Genomic DNA, 18977 nt, shown 5'->3' with positions numbered 1-18977 from the left:
CAAGCTTCACAAGCGGCATCAGAGTGACTTTTGATTGCCATTGCCAGGACGTCCGTGCTGCAGTTGTTCTTGAATGTGTCACTCGGTGTGTTAGCTTATGGTATATCATCTATGTTCACGATATAATGCTTTCTGAATGTCCTTCCATGGGATTTACACCGTGGTAGTCAGCTTGGCCCCATTATTACTGCCTGCAGCTATATTATTATTATTATTATTATTAAATACCCTGGGCTTTACCATCACTGCCCACTTTGACCAATAATAAACATGAGTACTCCCTACCTGTTCCCATTCAGATACCCCTGCAGGACTCTGAGCATAACCCACCCAGCCTGCAAACACCCCCTGATTCAGAGGGGGGCTTCCAGCAGCCTGGACCAGCCTCTCCTCATTTCATCATGTGCCAGCATTAGGGTTCCTTCTGGCAGCTTCTCTCTGGCCACATGCTGTATGTGCCCTGTACCTCTACCTGGGTCATTAGGAGCAGCACGGACCATGGCAGCTGTATGTAAGTGTACCCAAAGAGCCCAGAAAACACTCCACCCTATCACTGACCAAAGAATAATGTGTTTATTGAGGCTAGAACCCAGCTGAGACGCACAGCTCAAAGCCACCCACTTCCAGAAATCACACACAGGGGTTTGACAGGATCAGTTGCAGATTAAGCATTAGGCGAACTCAGGAGATACAAGCCATGGTCTGTGGCTACAGCATACACATAATACATCTATAGAGCAAACTGGACATTAATCACACTATCACTCCTCCCCTCCTCCCCCCGAAGTTGCTTGTGTCTCTTATGTTCTCCTCACAGACTGAAGCTATTCATACACTGAAAGTTCAGGAAGGGTCACTACCTTGTGTGAATCCGCTGGTGCTTTTTTAGGTTTGTTAAATGACTGAAGCTCTTCCCACACTGGGAGCACTGGTAGGGCCTCTCCCCTGTGTGAATCCGCTGGTGGTGCTTTAGGTTTCCTACTTGACTGAAGCTCTTCCCACACTGGGAGCACTGGTAGGGCCTCTCCCCAGTGTGAATGCGCAGATGAATCTTTAGGGTTCCTACTTGACTGAAGTTCTTCTTACAGAAGGAACAGTGGTAGGGTCTCTCGCCTGTGTGAATCCGTTGGTGTGCCTTTAGTTTACCTAAAGCACTGAAGCTGTTCCCACACTGGGCACACTGGAAGGGCCGTTCTCCTGTGTGAATCCGCTGGTGCTTCTTTAGGTTTGTTAAATGACTGAAGCTCTTCCCACACTGGGAGCAATGATAAGGCCGCTCTCCAGTGTGAATCCGCTGGTGGTGCTTTAGGTTTCCTACCTGAGTAAACCTCTTCCCACATTGGGAGCACTGGTAGGGCCTCTCCCCTGTGTGAATCCGCAGGTGGATCTTTAGAGTTCCTACTTGACTGAAGTTCTTCTTACAGTAGGAACAGTGGTAGGGTTTCTCCCCTGTGTGAATTCGTTGGTGCTCCTTTAGTTTTCCTAAAGCACTGAAGCTGTTCCCACACTGGGAGCACTGGTAGGGCCTCTCCCCTGTGTGAATACGCTGGTGCTTCTTTAGGTTTGTTAAATGACTAAAGCTCTTCCCACACTGGGAGCACTGGTAGGGCCTCTCACCTGTGTGAATCCGCTGGTGGTGCTTTAGGTTTCCAACTTGACTAAAGCTCTTACCACAGTGGGAGCACTGGTAGGGTTTCTCCCCTGTGTGAATCCGCAGGTGGATCTTTAGAGTTCCTACTTGACTGAAGTTCTTTTTACAGTAGGAACAGTGATAGGGTTTCTCCCCTGTGTGAATTCGCTGGTGTTCCTTTAGTTTTTCTAAAACACTGAAGCTGTTCCCACACTGGAAGCACTGGAAGGGCCGCTCTCCTGTGTGAATTCGCTGGTGCTTCTTTAAGTTTGTTAAATGACTGAAGCTCTTCCCACACTGGGAGCACTGGTACGGCCTCTCCCCTGTGTGAATCCGCTGGTGGTGCTTTAGGTTTCCAACTTGACTGAAGCTCTTCCCACACTCAGAGCACTGGTAGGGCCTCTCCCCTGTGTGAATCCGCAGGTGGATCTTTAAGGTTCCTACTTGACTGAAGTTCTTCTTACAGTACAAACATTGGTAGGGCCTCTCCCCAGTGTGAATCCGTTGGTGACCCTTTAGTTTTTCTAAAGCACTGAAGCTGTTTCCACACTGGGAGCAGTGGTAGGGCCTCTCCCCTGTGTGAATCCGCTGGTGCTTCTTTAAATTTGTTAAATGAATGAAGCTCTTACCACACTGGGAGCACTGGTAGGGCCTCTCCCCTGTGTGAATTCGCTGGTGGTCCTTTAAATTTCCTAAATGAATGAAGCTCTTCCCACACTGGGAGCACTGGTAGGGCCTTTCCCCCGTGTGAATCTGCTGGTGCTTCTTTAGTTTTCCTAAAGCACTGAAGTTCTTTTCACACTGGGAGCACTGGTACAGTTTCTCCCCAGTGTGAATTTGCTCATGCACCCTTAGGGCTCTTAAATCACTGAAGCTGTTCCCACACTGGGAGCACAGGTAGGGCTTTTCCCCTGTGTGAATTCGCTGATGCTTCTTTAGGACTCCTGCTTGAGTGAAGCTCTTCCCACACTGGGAGCACTGGTAGGGCCTCTCCCCTGTGTGAATCCGCTGATGACTCTTTAGATTTGCTAAATGACTGAAACTCTTCCCACACTGCAAGCACTGGTAGGGCCTCTCTCCTGTGTGAATCCGCTGGTGGTCCTTTAGGTTACCTACTCGACTGAAGCTCTTCCCACACTGTGAGCACTGGTAGGGCCTCTCCCCAGTGTGAATGGGCTGGTGCTTCTTTAGGGCTCCTACTCGACTGAAGCTCTTGTCACACTGGGAGCACTGGTAGGGCCTCTCTCCAGTGTGAATCCTCTGGTGATACTTTAGGTTTATTACCTGACTAAAGCTCTTCCCACACTCGGAACACTGGTAGGGCCTCTCCCCTGTGTGATTCCGCTGGTGGACCTTTAAAGCTTCTAATCTACTGAAGCTCTTCTCACACTGTGAGCACTTGAAGGGTTTCTCCCCTGTATGAATCCACTCATGCTTCTTTAGGTATCTTAAATGACTAAAGCTCTTCTCACACTGGAAGCACTGGTACGGCTTTTCCCCAGTGTGAGTCTGCTCATGCTCCTTTAGGGCTCCTACATGACTGAAGCTCTTCCCACAATGGGAGCACTTGAAAGGCCTCTCGCCTGTGTGAGTCCGCTCATGCTTCTTTAGGACTCCTACCTGACTGAAGCTCTTTCCACACTGTGAGCATTTGAAAGGCCTCTCCCCAGTGTGAGTCCGCTCGTGCTCCTTTAGGACTCCGACATGACTGAAGCTCTTCCCACAATGGGAACAGCAGAGAAGTTTCAGTATCACACTGGGGTCAAACTTCTCAGGGTGGGATTTCTTGATGTGTCTCTGGACGAAAATCTCTGACGTATACGGCAGTATGGGACAGTAAGGACAAGGGAACTTGTTCATTCTCCTCCCTGGTATGACATCTTGGACTGAAAAATAAGGCATGTAAAACAGCAATGTAAGTTTGGGTAACTGGTAAAATTGGGTACTGAGAAGAAAAGTGATTCCGGAGAAATAAAGTCCACTGCAGTGAAGTCTAATTAGGCAAGAATTCAGTAACAGTCTACAGACAGCACTATATATCTGTCTGATGCAGCCTGTGCAATTTTCTCGAAAAGCTGGAAGGTTTCTTTTCTATAGTCACCTGGGATTGGAGGTATGACACCCCCCTCCAGCTTCCCCTCAGTCACGTCCTGAAACACTGTTTCTTCTTTCACCCCCCCATTAAAGACGGGACACACTGTACTCTCTGCTTTCTGAGGGAAAGAGAACAGTATCAATAAAATTCTTCTATTAAGGTCTATGGGACTGAAAGCAACATGTTTCAGCATCACACAAAGAAGCAGGGCCAGGTCTATCAACCAGGTATCATACAGGAGACATTGTTCCTGACTGATACTGAACACAAGCTGCCCTCAAGCTGCTGCTCTCTCTCCACTCCTAATCCATCTAAGCAGCTCACTGCTGAAGGTACTACAGGGTAAAAGCACAGCTGACATGACAGCAGGCCTGTGAAGGTGTTTAGATGCAGATTCACTGTCATAGTTACATGGCTGTAGGCAGGACAGACAGAGACTGTTAAAAATCCCAGATGACTTCAGAAAGGTCAAAGGTCATGCAGTTGCCTGGATACTAACAAGCAAGGTGAGCAACCTGTGAGTGCAGAAGGCAGCTGGGCCCCACACCAGCAGCGCTCCATTTCACCTTGTCAGGGCTGCTGTGCCCGGCCCCGTCCACATCCGATATGAGGACGTCCTGCACTTCCTCCTTCACATCTGCCACACTTAGCTGGGGAGGTTTCTGGTCCATGCTGCAGCTGGGCACAGCCCTGCGGGGGGACGTCTGTGAGCAGAAAGGGAATGATGAACATGCTTTGAACCTGTTCATTTACCTACATGGGTTATCAGGTTGAAGATCTGAAGCACCTGGAAACTTGTCCTGCCTAATGTGGCAGCGTGTGACTCTGACACTGGACTCTGTGCCTGTGATCAGAAGGTTGCCAGTTCGATTCATATCAGTGCTGGACTCTTCAGCAAGGCCCCTAATGCTGAAAACTGCCCCAGGGGCGCTGGATAAATGGCTTACAGCAGCATATCAGACGGACAGGACATGTGAAAACCGCAGAATTCCTTTATAATTGTGCAAACAGAAAATGAAGTCCCATCATCACAGCTGGATGGACTTCTGAAGAGGATGCAGTCCTGGAGGCTGGAGCTGCCTCTACTCTACATGTCCATGGTCTGACCTGAAATAACAAAACTAAAGCTGAACTTACCAGCTTGGGGATGAAGTGCAGCCAGTCGTTCCTTGACTTTGGTGAAAAGCCCGCAGTTCACGTTGCTCTGTTAGTAAATGCTTTTCATCTCCTCTGCCTGTCATCCTGAGTGCAGCTTAAAAAAAAAATTATATTTGGTTTGATGTACCCACCAAACGAAAGGGAAAAAAGTCATTGCTAGATATTATTCCTCCAATGCACTTTATGAACAAGAATCACTAAAACAGTGACAAACTAAATGATGTGGGAATGACGGTGTTGGTCCATTCCCTGGATGACCTCATCACCCCTCCCCCCATCTAATCCCTAATCGTCCCACACCCCAGCCTCTATCATCTCTAGCCCCCCTAAACATTTCCCCAAAAATACATTATTAAAAGTACATCTTTGCCTGACTTGTCTCCATGTAATCAGGTTCGCCTGTGTATGTGTGGCTCTGGCTGTCTTCTCATGTGCCACCACTAAGTGGCGCTGTTTCATCTATGCCGGGATTTGTCTCAAAATTCGAGCAGCTACAGATCTCAGGCAGGGGGGCATGTGTGAGCACAGCCAAAAAACAAAACCAAATCAAGCAAGCAGCAGCTGCCTTCTGCAAATTACACTCACAGCTCTTGCAAAACAAGAACCTCAGGCAGCACGTTAAAGAATCCGTTTATCGAACTGTCTGCACATCTACTCCCCCCTACGGCCGTGACACCTGGCTCACCCACAGTCGCCACATCAGCTCACTCAATTAGTTCTACTGTGGCACTGACAAAAAGAAGCAGAGCAGAACTGCCAAGCAAGAGCAAAAGAGGAAGGCCGAAGAGGAGCTTTATGGATGCGGTGAGAGAGGACATGCAGGTGGTCGGTGTGAAAGAGGGAGATGCAGAGGGCAAGAAGAAATGGAAAGAGATGGTCCTCTGCTGTGACCCCTAACAGGAGCAGCCGAAAGACTGTATGCATCCTCCTCCATTTCACAGTATGGATTCAGTGTATCATACATCTCTGAGTTTCATTACTAATGCATAGTCTCTTACTCATCACTGCATTCTTTATGATTGGGTGGGCTGGACATCACTGACCACTCGCAGAAAACTGCATGGTATATTTTTATCCATAAAGCAATACTGGATGAATTGCCAGCTTACCTCTGCACCCTGCTCTGTCTCACCTCTGGCAGTTCCCAGCTATGTGCCTCCAAGCACTTACTTTATAACACACCCCAGGTTTTGAGCAATCTAGGGAAAACTGTGTTTTCTTACTATGCGCCATGGACACTGAATATTCTGCAAAGACCTAAAATTAGCCATATCTATTTAAAGTGAGGAATTTAAGGGCATCATAAAGAATATGGTGAAGGAGACACGTGATTGTTTTTCTTGAGAGGCCAGTGTGTTTGAATAGCTGTCTAAAGTGTGGAGATTGTATATCACATTCATCATGTTGTATTTTAACATTCCATAAGTATATACGGCCGTTATCATGGCCAGGTCTCTCTTGTAAAAGAAATTTAAATCTCAATGGGACCTCACAATTTCCAAAAGGTAAATAAATAAAAATGTAATGTTGATTTACGCATGCGCTGCAGCGGTTCAGCGTTCATTCCCCACCCCCGATCCCCATCTAAATTTTAGGGAAGTGCATTGAGTTAACAAGCGAAAAAAATACACCTTATCGTAATTATGACGTGCTTTCCAGAAGATATAAGATCTCTTTTCTTTTGTGAAAGCGATGCCCTTCCGTAACAATGTGCTTAGGACCCCGAAAAGCCAGGTCCTTTTCTTCATTAATGTACGTCTTCTATTTTAACAGCCTCCTCAAATTTGACGAATCTGCTTCCGTCCCCAGCAAAAATAAGAGAATGCATGTCGCGTGACCGCACTTGTCACTAGTTAACAGAATCACCACTTAAACCATAACATCGGCATCGGGATCCAAGCTTTTTATTATTTGGTATCGGATCGTATAGAAAACCAGTGGTATCTATCCATCCATCCATCCATCCATAATACTCACCCTACATCCCTCACAATTCTTCCCGTGCGTCTCTGCTGCCGAGCAGAACATTACGTCTGGACGTAAAAACCATAATGACGTAATACGCAATACGTTCAACGGCATGACGCTGGTCATCTTTTCTTTTTTTGCCGGACGACACAGAATCGTACAAATGTGAGAAAGTCCCAGTCTTAGTTTTTCATATCACGCATTAGTGAAAAACAACCGTAACTATATAATTCAATATATTATCATCATTACTAAGTGGGTTTCTATACGCTTCTGAATTTTAGCGAAGGCATACATTTATTAAAGCTGATCACGTTTTTATGATTTTAAATCTAAAAATATTTGTCGATATTGGAATAACTATATGCAACAATTAAATGTTCTCACAACCACTAAATATTCAATAGTCATTTTAATTGTTAATATTTCTAAGATGTAAAAATACCTAAAATATTCTTTCTGAAAAGCAATTAACCAAAAACTGTGATTTCGAAAATTTGCATTTATAAATATATACACAAAAGTAAATGAAATTAGTTGCCCAATGTTTCAGTGGTGTCTTAATGGTTAGGAAAGCATACTTTCAATCGAAAGATTGTTGGTTCGAATCCCTGACCAGCAAGGCACCAGTGAGGTGCCCTGAGCAAGGTGCCGCCCCCAAGCACTGCTCCCTGGGTGCTGAATTAGCTGCCCCCTGCTATATCACATATGGGGTAACACTGTGACTGTGTTTGCCAAGAAAACCTTTTTTGAGATGTACAATCTCAAAGGACAACAAATGGGACACCAACATAATCCTCATCACAACCAAGGGCCAGAACAAGCTGCACTTACATTGAGTCCAGCTCAAGTCAAGCACTAAAAATATATACTTGTCCAAATAAAGTTGTTTCTGATTCTCTGCCTGCAACCTTGAGCAGTTTAAGCTGCAGGAAGAAGGACGCCATTTAACGGGAATACCATGGCTGGCCACCAGAGGGTGTCTGTGTACCAACATTAATTCACTTTTACATCAGGGGCCAGTACTACGAAGCGGGGTTACTGGCTTATCGGGGTAACTTGTCGGATGTAAGGTAGTCTGGGCAAAACATAAGTGATAGAATATTAAGTTCATTTAAACTGTGGTACCTTAAATCGGTCAAGTTACCCCAATAAGCCAGTAACCCCACTAGAGACAGGTCTAAGTCTGAGACTGGTATAATAAACTATCGTTTGCAATAATTTGGGTATTTGATCAAAGGGTGATTCCGGCTCAATTCAACAAATGGTTCATGATCAAAGGGTTTTATTGAACTTCAAATTTGGTCTCATAGTTTGTGGTGAAATACACATGCTGATCGAGACAAACTGCACTGTTTTCAAACTGCCGTTTGTTGTTTAAAATATAAAATATGAATTCAATGAATGCTTTGGGTCATTTAGTTAAATAATGACTCAAAGGTCACTCAGTTGGTGCACTGTATGTTATTTTTGCATAGTTCACACATTTCTGTAGCATGCTGGAGGCAGGATTATTCAAGTCAACAATCATTCAGTTATAAAACTTAGAACCAGAAGACAAAGAAACAATAAAGTAGCAGTAAAGAACTTGCTAAATCTGTCAAAATGTGAATGTCTGAAACATGTTGTTGCTATTACAGCTATACCAAAACTCATATTTTAATATTTTATATTTTTGTAGTTTGAGCTAGGCTTAAACTTCTTTTGAGTCAGAGTTACATGTGTGTTTCTCAGGCACACATTTAGTAGGCAGAATTGCACATTATTTAACACAAAGAAAGTTACTGCGTAATCACTGTTACTCTACAAAATAAATTAACAAAATTTCCAGATGTTAAATACTTGACTATTTGAAGGTCAATAAAACCCGTAAAACAGCAAACACCATTCTGTTCTTTCAATATGTTGTTAAGGGAACCTAGAAATTTAAAGTGACACAATGAAAGTGACAATATGTTTACTACCCATTGAGATTCCGCCGATACGAACCACCGATAACAGGAATTCATGATGTTCGGTGACCTGCAGTGCACCACTCTTCATAGATTAGAGCAAGACACCAAGTGCACTGGAGTGAGGGTATGGAGTGATGAATACATGCCAAATGTGTTTGGTGACAATGCTAACAATATTGACAGATATACCGCCTTTGAAACACTAGTCAAAATTGAATGACAGGTTTAGAATTTTTTTTATCTTAAGGTAGGTACAAGATACAAGCTAAATAAATATATATCTGGAATTTGGCCAATGACTTGTATATCGACAGTTTCTTCAGGCACCTGGGTGTTATCGTTGCAAAGATACAGGAATCTGAATACATAGTTTGTTTTGAGAACGAAGGAAAAATGTTATTAAATTTCACGGCAGTGTAACTCCTAAGCTATATGAGCTAGGCCACGGAAATTTTGGATTTTTCATATTGACCAAGGGGTAAACAAAATACCACATAATGGATCAATTCAGAGATGGTCGAGGCTGGACAATACCAAATATTTGTTGAGTTGAGCCAGAATGACCCCAAAGTTTTTGAGAATGACACTGAATTATTTGTGTGTTGAAAAAAGTTTAATTTGCAAGCTCTGTAGAGAATGGAAAGTAGGGGAATTTTCACTAACATGAAAGCATGTGGGAAAACCTTATGTCACTATCTCCAAAACAGGAATAAGGCACAGAAATGAGTGTAATCAAGCCTCAGTAAAGCTATTAGACAGCAGTTGTCAGGGATTTGCGTAAATTGTAGTTACGGTCTGCTTCATACAGGTGGGAAGGGTGAAGTCAATAATGTTAAAAAATAGAAGATATTTTACAGAAAACTAAATGTGTTCAGAAATTGGCCAGTAAAGAACTCCAAAAGCGTTTCTTCAAAATACTACCCCAAAAACATTAGAATCAAATATATCTGAAACGAAATCAAAATGCTTGCAAATGGGTGAACATTTTATTATTCATTCATTTGATCATTCATTAGTATATTTATAATTCAAAGGTGCTCTTCTTTGGGAAGTGAATGACTCATTTGTAATCACCTTTCCCTTGCAAAATAAAAGCATCTTTTTTCTTTGGATTTTCTGTGAGAACTCAAATAAATTTACAATTACTTCCCAAAACTGGAAACAAACCACGCATGAGAACATGAAACAGTGAACTACACCAGCCAATAAAGGAGATGAAGAACATGGACAGTCTGCATTTAAAAGCTAAAGGCAAAGATCTGTGTGACACCCATCTGGAAAGATGTGACAAGGGGATCAGCCTGTGATGGGCCCGAGCATCTGAGTGTGCTTCCTACTCAGGGATCAGCTATTCCTGCAGTTTCATCCACGATCCTCCATAAAGTCCACCTGTCCATTATTATTACTGATATTATCCTGGGCTTTACCATCACTGCCCACTTTGACCAATAATAAACATGAGTATTCCCTACCTGTTCCCATTCAGACACCCCTGCAGGACTCTGAGCATAACCCACCCAGCCTGCAAACCCCCCCTGATTCAGAGAGGGGCTTCCAGCAGCCTGGACCAGCCTCTGCTGCAGCAGCATTTCATCATGTGCCAGCATTAGGGTCCCTTCCGGCAGCTTCTCTCTGCCTGCATGCACTGTACTGTAAAGCCTGCAGCTTCCTCCTCAGTCAGCACCTCTACTGCGGCCATTAGGAGCAGCCTGGACCATGGCAACTGTATACAAACTGTATGGAAGTGAACACAAAGAGCTCAGAAAACACTCCACCCTGTCTCCAGGTCAACCAAAGAATAATATGTGTGGGCTGAGGCTAGAACCCCAGCACTACTCAAAGCTCTCCACTTCCAGCAAACCTTTACAGAGATTGAAGAGGACCGATTCCAGAACCTGTTATGTCTCTCACAGTCTCTTCATTGATTGAAGCTCTTCCCACACTGCGAGCACTGGTAGGGTCTCTACCCTGTGTGAATCCGCTGGTGCTTCTTTAGGTTTGTTAAATGACTGAAGCTCTTCTTACAGTAGGAACAGTGGTAGGGTCTTTCCCCAGTGTGAATCCGCTGGTGGTGCTTTAGGTTTCCTACTTGACTGAAGCTTTTCCCACATTGGGAGCACTGGTAGGGCCTCTCCCCTGTGTGAATCCGCAGGTGGATCTTTAGGGTTCCTACTTGACTGAAGTTCTTCTTACAGTAGGAACATGGGTAGGGTCTCTCACCTGTGTGAATCCGTTGATGTTCCTTTAGTTTTCCTAAAGCACTGAAGCTGTTCCCACACTGAGAGCACTGGAAGGGCCGCTCTCCTGTGTGAATCCGCTGGTGCTTCTTTAGGTTTCCTACTTGACTGAAACTCTTCCCACACTGGGAACACTGGTAGGGCCTCTCCCCTGTGTGAATCCTCTGGTGGTGCTTTAGGTTTCCTACTTGACTGAAGCTCTTCCCACACTGGGAGCACTGGTAGGGCCTCTCCCCAGTGTGAATCCGAAGGTGGACCTTTAGGGTTCCTACTTGACTGAAGTTCTTCTTACAATAGGAACATGGGTATGGTCTCTCCCCTGTGTGAATCCGTTGGTGCTCCTTTAGTTTTCCTAAAGCACTGAAGCTGTTCCCACACTGAGAGCACTGGAAGGGCCGCTCTCCAGTGTGAATCTGCTGGTGTTTCTTTAGGTTTGTTAAGTGACTGAAGCTCTTCCCACACTGGGAGCACTGGTAGGGCCTCTCCCCTGTATGAATCCGCAGGTGGATTTTTAGGGTTCCTACTTGACTGAAGCTCTTCTTACAGTAGGAACAGTGGTAGGGCCTCTCCCCGGTGTGAGTCCGTTGGTGTTCCTTTAGTTTTTCCAAAACACTGAAGCTGTTCCCACACTGGGAGCACTGGAAGGGTCGCTCTCCTGTGTGAATTCGCTGGTGTTTCTTTAGATTTGTTAAATGACTGAAGCTCTTCCCACACTGGGAGCACTGGTAGGGCCTCTCCCCTGTGTGAATCCGCTGGTGGTGCTTTAGGTTTCCTACTTGGCTGAAGCTCTTGCCACACTGGGAGCACTGGTAGGGCCTCTCCCCTGTGTGAATCCGCAGGTGGACCTTCAGGGTACCTGCCTGACTGAAGTTCTTCTTACAATAAGAACACTGGTAGGGCCTCTCCCCTGTATGAATCCGTTGGTGCTCTTTTAGTTTTTCTAAAGCACTGAAGCTGCTTCCACACTGAGAGCACTGGTAGGGCCTCTCCCCTGTGTGAATCCACTGGTGCTTCTTTAGGTTGGTTAAATGACTGAAGCTCTTACCACACTGGGAGCACTGGTAGGGCCTCTCCCCTGTGTGAGTCCCCTGGTGCTTCTTTAGTTTTCCTAAAGAACTGAAGTTCTTCTCACACTGGGAGCAGTGGTACGGCTTCTCCCCAGTGTGAGTTTGCTCGTGTATCCTAAGAGCTCTTAAATCACTGAACTTGTTTCCACACTGAGAGCACTGGTAGGGCTTCTCTCCTGTGTGAATTCGCTGGTGCTTCTTCAGAACTCCTGCTTGAGTGAAGCTCTTCCCACACTGTAAGCACTGGTAGGGCCTCTCCCCTGTGTGAATCCGTTGGTGGTCCTTTAAGTTTCCTATTCGACTGAAGCTCTTCCCACATTGTGAGCACTGGTAAGGCCTCTCTCCTGTGTGAATCGGCTGGTGCTTCTTTAGGGCTCCTACTCGACTGAAGCTCTTCCCACACTGGGAGCACTGGTAGGGCCTCTCTCCTGTGTGAATCCGCTGGTGGTCCTTTAGGTTTCCTACTCGACTGAAGCTCTTCCCACACTGTGAGCACTGGTAGGGCCTCTCCCCTGTGTGAATCCGCTGGTGATACTTTAGGTTTATTACCTGACTGAAGCTCTTCCCACACTGTGTGCACTGGTAGGGCCTCTCCCCTGTGTGAATCCGCTGGTGGACCTTTAAGGCTTCTAATCGACTAAAGCTCTTGTCACACTCTGAGCATTGGTAGGGTCTCACCCCCGAGTGAATCAGCTGATGCTTCTTTAGGTTTCCTAAGTGACTGAAGCTCTTCCCACATTGGGAGCAGCAGTGAACTTTCTGTTTCACACCAGGACCAAATTCCTCAGGGTGAGATTTCTTCATGTGTCTCTGGAGGAAAGTCTCTATAGTGTAAGATGAAGGACAGTGAGGACAGGGGAACTTGTTCACTCTCCTCCCTGGGATGAGACCTTGGACTGAAAAATGAGAAATTAATAGGAGTAAAGATAAAATTAGGGAGCAAATGAAATGGGGGAGTTTGCATGTTCTCCCCATGTCGTCGTGGGGTTTCCTCCGGGTACTCCGGTTTCCCCCCACAGTCCAAAAACATGCTGAGGCTAATTGGAGTTGCTAAATTGCCCGTAGGTGTGCATGTGTGAGTGAATGGTGTGTGAGTGTGCCCTGCGATGGGCTGGCTCCCCATCCTGGGTTGTTCCCTGCCTCGTGCCCATTGCTTCCGGGATAGGCTCCGGACCCCCCGTGACCCAGTAGGATAAGCAGTTTGGAAAATGGATCGATGGATGAAATGGGAACAAAAGTGATGGAATCAGGGGAAATCAATCCATGATCAAGAATTCAGTAAAACAGCTTGCACAGAGGTCTAGATACGTATCTGTGTGATGCAGCATGTGGATTTTTCTGTAAACATACATATGTTTCTATAGTCACCTGGGATTGGAGGTCTGACACTCCCATCCAGCTTCTCCTCAGTCACGTCCTGAAACACTGTTTCTTCTTTCACCCCCCCATTAAAGACGGGACACACTGTACTCTCTGCATTCTGAGGAAAAGAGAATAGAGTCAATAAAATTATTCTGTACAGAGTTAATCTGGTCTATGGGACTGAAAGCAACATGTTTCAACATCACACACAGAGGCAGGGCCAGGTTTACCAATGTCATTACCAGGCATCATACAGGAGACTATTTTCCTGACTGATATTGAACACAGGCAGGACACAGAGACTGTTTAAAATTCTCATCTCATCTTGCTCCATTTCACCTTGTCAGGGCTGCTGTTCCCGGCCCCGTTCACATCCGATATGAGGACGTCCTGCACTTCCTCCTTCACATCTGCCACACTTAGCTGGGGAGGTTTCTGGTCCATGCTGCAGCTGGGCACAGCCCTGCAGGGGGACGTCTGTGAGCAGAAAGGGAATGATGAATATGTACTGAAGTTGTTCATTTAGCAGAATCATAACACACACGAGGTATCTGTCCTGCAGCATCAGACTCTGAGCTCTCAGCTCTGCTCTAACTGGGTCATCAGGATGAAGATCCGAAGTATCTGGAAACTTGTCCTGCCTAATGTAGCCATGTGTGACTCTGTGGGATGGGACTCTGTGCCTGTTATCAGTCAACTGCAGAGACACTCAATAAATGGCAATAATAGCACAGCAGAGTAACAGGACATGTGAAAAACGCAGAATTCCTTTATAATTGTGCAAACAGAAAATGAAGTCCCATCATCACAGCTGGATGGACTTATGAAGAGGATGCAGTCCTGGAGGCTGGAGCTGCCTCTACTCTACATGTCCATGGCCTGACCTGAAATAACAAAACTAAAGCTGAACTTACCTGCTTAGGGTTTTAGTGCAGCCAGCCTTCCTGTGGCTTTGCTGAGAAGCCCACAGGTCACTTTCACGCTGCTCTGTTAGTAAATGCTTCTCATTTCCTGTCTCTGGTTCTGGATGCAGCTAAAAAAAAGAAACTTGCTTTGACGTTCACATCAAACTAAAAACAAGTCATTACAGCAACGGGTCTTTGGGTCTCCAAAACAAGAACCTCAACCTGCACACCAAGGTATCTGTTCATCAAACTGTCTGCACATCCATTCCTCCATGGCCCGGAATTCTGGGTCACCTACAATCGCTACATTAGGTTACAGTTCATTATAGGGTCCCTGCATTGCAGCCTGGGTCTGATGCACCGCGGTTGAATGGAGGACAAAATCACCCAAAATCAGCTACAACCGTTTTGCTGTGTAATAAGGATGCCTCAGAACCAACAGCCCCGCCGAGTTTTACGGACGATTACATCATGGTCAATGCTCAGCAGGTGGGCAGAATAAAAGGTTTAAAGAGCAGATTAAGGTGTCTATGAAGAGGTGTGGGATTAGACCGGACAGTCTGCAGTGCTGCCGATGACCGTGACACCTGGCCGAACACCTTCATTCCCATCCCAGCTGGCACAATTATCTGGTCCAATTCCCACTTTAATGTCAGCACCGTCGCTCACACATGACCCGTGTTTTTCCTGGACAGAGAATTACGTGGCGCATCCAGCGTTTGGCAAAACTCTGCTGGGTATCTTCAGGAAAAAAATACCTTCCAGTTCTCAGTAGATTTCTGTTATTTTTAGCTGCACTTGCAGCATTACGTCACCATGTCAGTATTCCCAATATGGCAAAACACTACCATCATGAGCACTGTGCCCCGGGAACGGCCAAAGAGGAAGAGGAGTGCCGGAATTTTCCTCGAAACAGCATCTTTTTATTCCCCGTGTGTCCGGCAGCCCTGAATATTTTGTGGCTCTTCAAACAGGTGAGTATAGAATATATTTCCATCCACGCGCGTATAGTTTCTTAAATAGGTTTCCTAAATTAACTTGCGGCTTTGCAAATTCAGCTCGCAGGATCTGCGATTACTTTACCAAGCGAGTTTGCGAGGAGGATGATGGTGAGGGCAGGTGAAAAAGTGCAGACTTCATCTGATAGGCGCTTAAAAAATAATTCATGTTACTGACTAGATGTGGTGAATTTGTACAAGAGATGAGTCAATGTAAGGGTATTCAATGGCCAAGTCAGTCGGAGTGGATTCATGCAAAGACTACAAGGAGTAAATGAAGAGGTTTAATAAAATGCAAAATAGGAGGCTGATATGTTCTGCTTCTGGTTGTAAACTGTGTACTATGGCTTTAATGCGATAATCAGCTACCCTGTTAGGGCAACACTTTGCTTGTTGTGTATATTTATGATCAATTATACCGCAAGAGGGCACCTACATACTGTAAATGAAAATAATGTTAAATTTTATTTCAAACAAGTTCTGCTGTTTATTCAACATGTAAATGAACACAAAGCGGCACTTGACTACCCCAGCGGGCTGCACAAGATTCACGTTAAATTCAGAGAAAAAAAGCGTGAGAACTCATACTTCAAAACAGAGGCAGAAGTCAGAAATGTGGTGTCTTTCTCTGTTATTCCTAAATTGAGGTAATTTTTTAAAATTATTTTAAAATCTTTTTATTAAATTGGACTAGGGGTCTACTGTATAATCTCAGAAGTTTATACTGAGATGATATAATAACAGAAATCGGCTGAAAAGCTACTGAAATTTGTAAAAGAGAAAAAAATCATATCTTCTACATATTTTTGTTGACCATATAAAACTGAATAATGTAATAATAAGGCTGTAACTGTTTGGGTTGTGATAATTTAACTAAAATATCTGTCAAAGTCAGTATCTTTTTCTTTGACTTGCTGAGGTAAAATGAGGTAAAAGTCGCTCCTATTGTTTCTCTCTGACAGGACACTGGTTATTTCGCAGTTTGTTTTTTTTTTTTTTTACAAAAGTCCTTTAGAAACTCCCTTATTTTAAAGTACAGACACTCCTCACTTACTTACCTACTTAACGACCAGCTCTCCGAACAGTTGGCATTACACACTGTACGGAAGGGCGGGGCGGCCTGGCAGCGTCATGCATCTCATCTCTCATCACCCTTTCTCACTGTCAATCTCGCTCCCACAGTCGCTCAGTAACTCGTCACTAACGTCTGTGTGGAAAATGCAGAGCTTGACATTTTTTTTTTGTTTTGACTGAACCATATTGATACACCATGTTTGGCAAATCAATACCTCACTGACTTTTTAAACTATTTAAAATAAATTCAGTGAGCTTTGATAACATTTACTGTATTCGTGAGGCTGAGGTGCCGAGAGGTTTGGGAACTGGAGCGATGTTCTTTTAGCCATCCAACCGGATATGATGACTTTCTGAAGAACATAAGAAATTATTATTAGTATTTATTGTGTTACTCTTAATATGTATATATTCTTAGGTTAAAATGTGTTTTTTTATTCTGAGTGAATATATTTACTACCCAGATAATTACCTTTAAATACTTCCTTTGACTTTTCCACAATACTGTATGTAGTGTTCCTCTTCACACCTTTAGTAAGCCTACATACATTAATAACGAATAATAGTAAACTGACTGATTTAAATTTCATATTTACATTTACTATCAACTGCAACTATTCATCTGCAATGTAATATGTCCCTCATTAACGTTTCCTTTAAGAGACCTTTGGATTCAATATGTTTGTCTGAAACAGAAGAGATGAATTACTTGACAGCTATATGATTAGCAGTTTCTCCGACAAAACAAACGATACTTCGCGATGTGCGTGTATCTCTGCAGGCACAGAAACTCGTCAGTGACCAACAAATATTCCCTCGGGCAACAAGAACAGACCCCGACGGCACCCGGCCGGACAACCATGAGAAATATCAGCAATACGACTGGATCAGCTCCTGTCCCATCAGTCCGGTTATTATCTACAAGCAGGCTGCACATTATGGGACGGGGACAAATCCCTCCGCAAATCTCTACGCCTTCAGCACCTAGCACGTGTTTTATGCGATGTATAAACTGCGATGTAGACTGTCTATTATTATACATATACTGTATATTTGTGCGGCAGGGATGGGATCATTTGGCTCAGCTTCGCAGTAAAATCCGGCTCTTCGATTTCTGCCAGTTAAGGCTGTTACCCGTCCCTTATTACAATGCTGCCTCACATATTATACGGGACGGACGGAAACTCTTTTTATAATTCGGCTAGAATTAACAATTAATGATGAATGTTGTAAGTTACCGCCTCGCTACAGACATCAAACACGGTGCATCGGGACCTTATGAATAAACGTATGTTATCATCTTAATGGTACGGTGATGTCCGTATGTAATGAAATAAATACAGTCGATCCCCCAAAAACACGGGTTTGGACAGCGACTTTAACACGGATTTTATTTTCAATATTTTTTTTTCTCATGAGGGGAAGTCATAAATTCATAAAACACGTATTGGCATATTTATCTCATTAACATATAATGACAGTACGTATTACAGAAATCTATTACGTAAAAAGTAAAATTGTGAAGTCCACAAAAGAACGGTGGTTCTGCACGACAATAATCATCTCCACATGAGTAGGTTAATCGTTATGAATTTCTTTTTCGCATTATCTTTTCATTTTTGACATCTAGCGCTAGTGATAGGTATAACATCTACATCTACAGTGTTTTGTATTTTATAAGGCAATATTGATGTAGGTACTGACAGACGATTCACCTTGTAAACTTACGATCGAAGTGCACTGCATTCACAAACGAAATAAACAGACACCTTATCGTAATTATGACCTGCTATATCCTAATTACGTGATCACTATCTCTTTTCTTTTGTAGGAAATTGCTTCCGTAAAATTTTGCTTTAGACCCCGAAAAGGCTCATCCTGGCACCGAATATCGGCACCGGGATCCCAGCCTTGGTATTATACGGTGACGGATCGAAAAGAAAACCAGTGGTATCGCCCGTCCATGATACTCACCATACATCCCTCACATTCCTTCCTGCTACTCCGCAGCTGAACAGAACATAACGTCTGGACGTAATGACGCAATGACCACACGACGTCTTACGCAATACGTTACATTACAAAGTAATGACATTACTTAAATAAATAAAGAAGGTTCATTAGGTCTTGCTTTTACTTGTTCTTGGACATAAATCATTTATTTGCTTCTTGGCCATTTTAGATGTGAAGAATTAAAATGTCCTGTTATTTTGTGATTGCACAACATTTCACTTGGTACATCTACGTTTAAAAATCACATACATTTCTCTCAGAAACAATCGATAGTAACTTGTACTTCTCAAAATGTCAGGAAATGTAATGAAAAATGTATTTCCTCTGCATAAAACATACCCTAGTAAGCAGAAAATTTAATTACGAATTACATAGTAATTACAATACAAAGTACATCGGCTCTAAAAAAACAAATATTTACACAGCAAGGGTCACCAGGTTGTGCTTTGACTCGTTCTTGGACAAGGCCTTGCAACTTGCTTCTCTGTCCCTGAAATCGCCCTCATGATGTGTAT

General features: G+C 44.1%; 2 protein-coding genes, 2 long non-coding RNA genes and 1 pseudogene across 22 annotated transcripts in view; 2 read left to right on the top strand and 3 right to left on the bottom strand.

Annotated features, from left to right (window-relative positions):
• LOC125746340 (uncharacterized) overlaps positions 1–14110 on the top strand; it is a 38874-nt gene extending 24764 nt beyond the window's left edge. The window contains exon 4 of the long non-coding RNA XR_007398943.1: positions 14020–14110. This is a non-coding gene — a long non-coding RNA (uncharacterized LOC125746340). The remainder of the gene's footprint in view (positions 1–14019) is intronic.
• The window catches only part of LOC125746309 (zinc finger protein 501-like), a 59212-nt gene extending 44245 nt beyond the window's left edge, over positions 1–14967 (bottom strand). For 4 of the 6 annotated variants that reach the window (XR_007398936.1, XR_007398937.1, XM_049020162.1 and 1 more), the window contains exons 1-3: positions 6861–6950; positions 4863–4977; positions 4292–4429 (exon numbers count right to left, since the gene is read on the bottom strand). Coding sequence is in view for 3 of the 6 variants with exons in the window: in XM_049020162.1 (XP_048876119.1) it covers positions 4292–4396 (105 nt within the window). In the remaining 3 variants the exon portion in view is untranslated. Of the gene's footprint in view, positions 1–4240; positions 4430–4862; positions 4978–6860; positions 6951–14386; positions 14506–14593 lie in introns of those variants that run through there. The other 2 variants (XM_049020157.1, XM_049020158.1) reach the window with 2 other exon arrangements.
• Positions 1–18977, bottom strand: part of LOC125746338 (zinc finger protein 208-like) — a 51602-nt pseudogene that overhangs the window by 6736 nt on the left and 25889 nt on the right.
• The window catches only part of LOC125746298 (zinc finger protein 239-like), an 80045-nt gene continuing 74922 nt past the window's right edge, over positions 13855–18977 (bottom strand). For all 14 annotated transcript variants that reach the window (XR_007398921.1, XR_007398920.1, XR_007398927.1 and 11 more), the window contains one exon: positions 13855–13923. The gene's annotated coding sequence lies outside the window, so the exon portion shown is untranslated. The remainder of the gene's footprint in view (positions 13924–18977) is intronic.
• LOC125746341 (uncharacterized) lies at positions 15220–17754 on the top strand. Its single transcript, XR_007398944.1, has 2 exons — positions 15220–15351; positions 17231–17754. It is a non-coding gene; the product is annotated as an uncharacterized LOC125746341 (long non-coding RNA).

This window comes from Brienomyrus brachyistius, chromosome 7 (assembly GCF_023856365.1).
Source record: "Brienomyrus brachyistius isolate T26 chromosome 7, BBRACH_0.4, whole genome shotgun sequence".
Taxonomy (NCBI): domain Eukaryota; kingdom Metazoa; phylum Chordata; class Actinopteri; order Osteoglossiformes; family Mormyridae; genus Brienomyrus; species Brienomyrus brachyistius.
The sequence above is the reverse complement of the archived record's forward strand: the minus strand, read 5'-3'. Positions and strand labels throughout refer to the sequence as shown.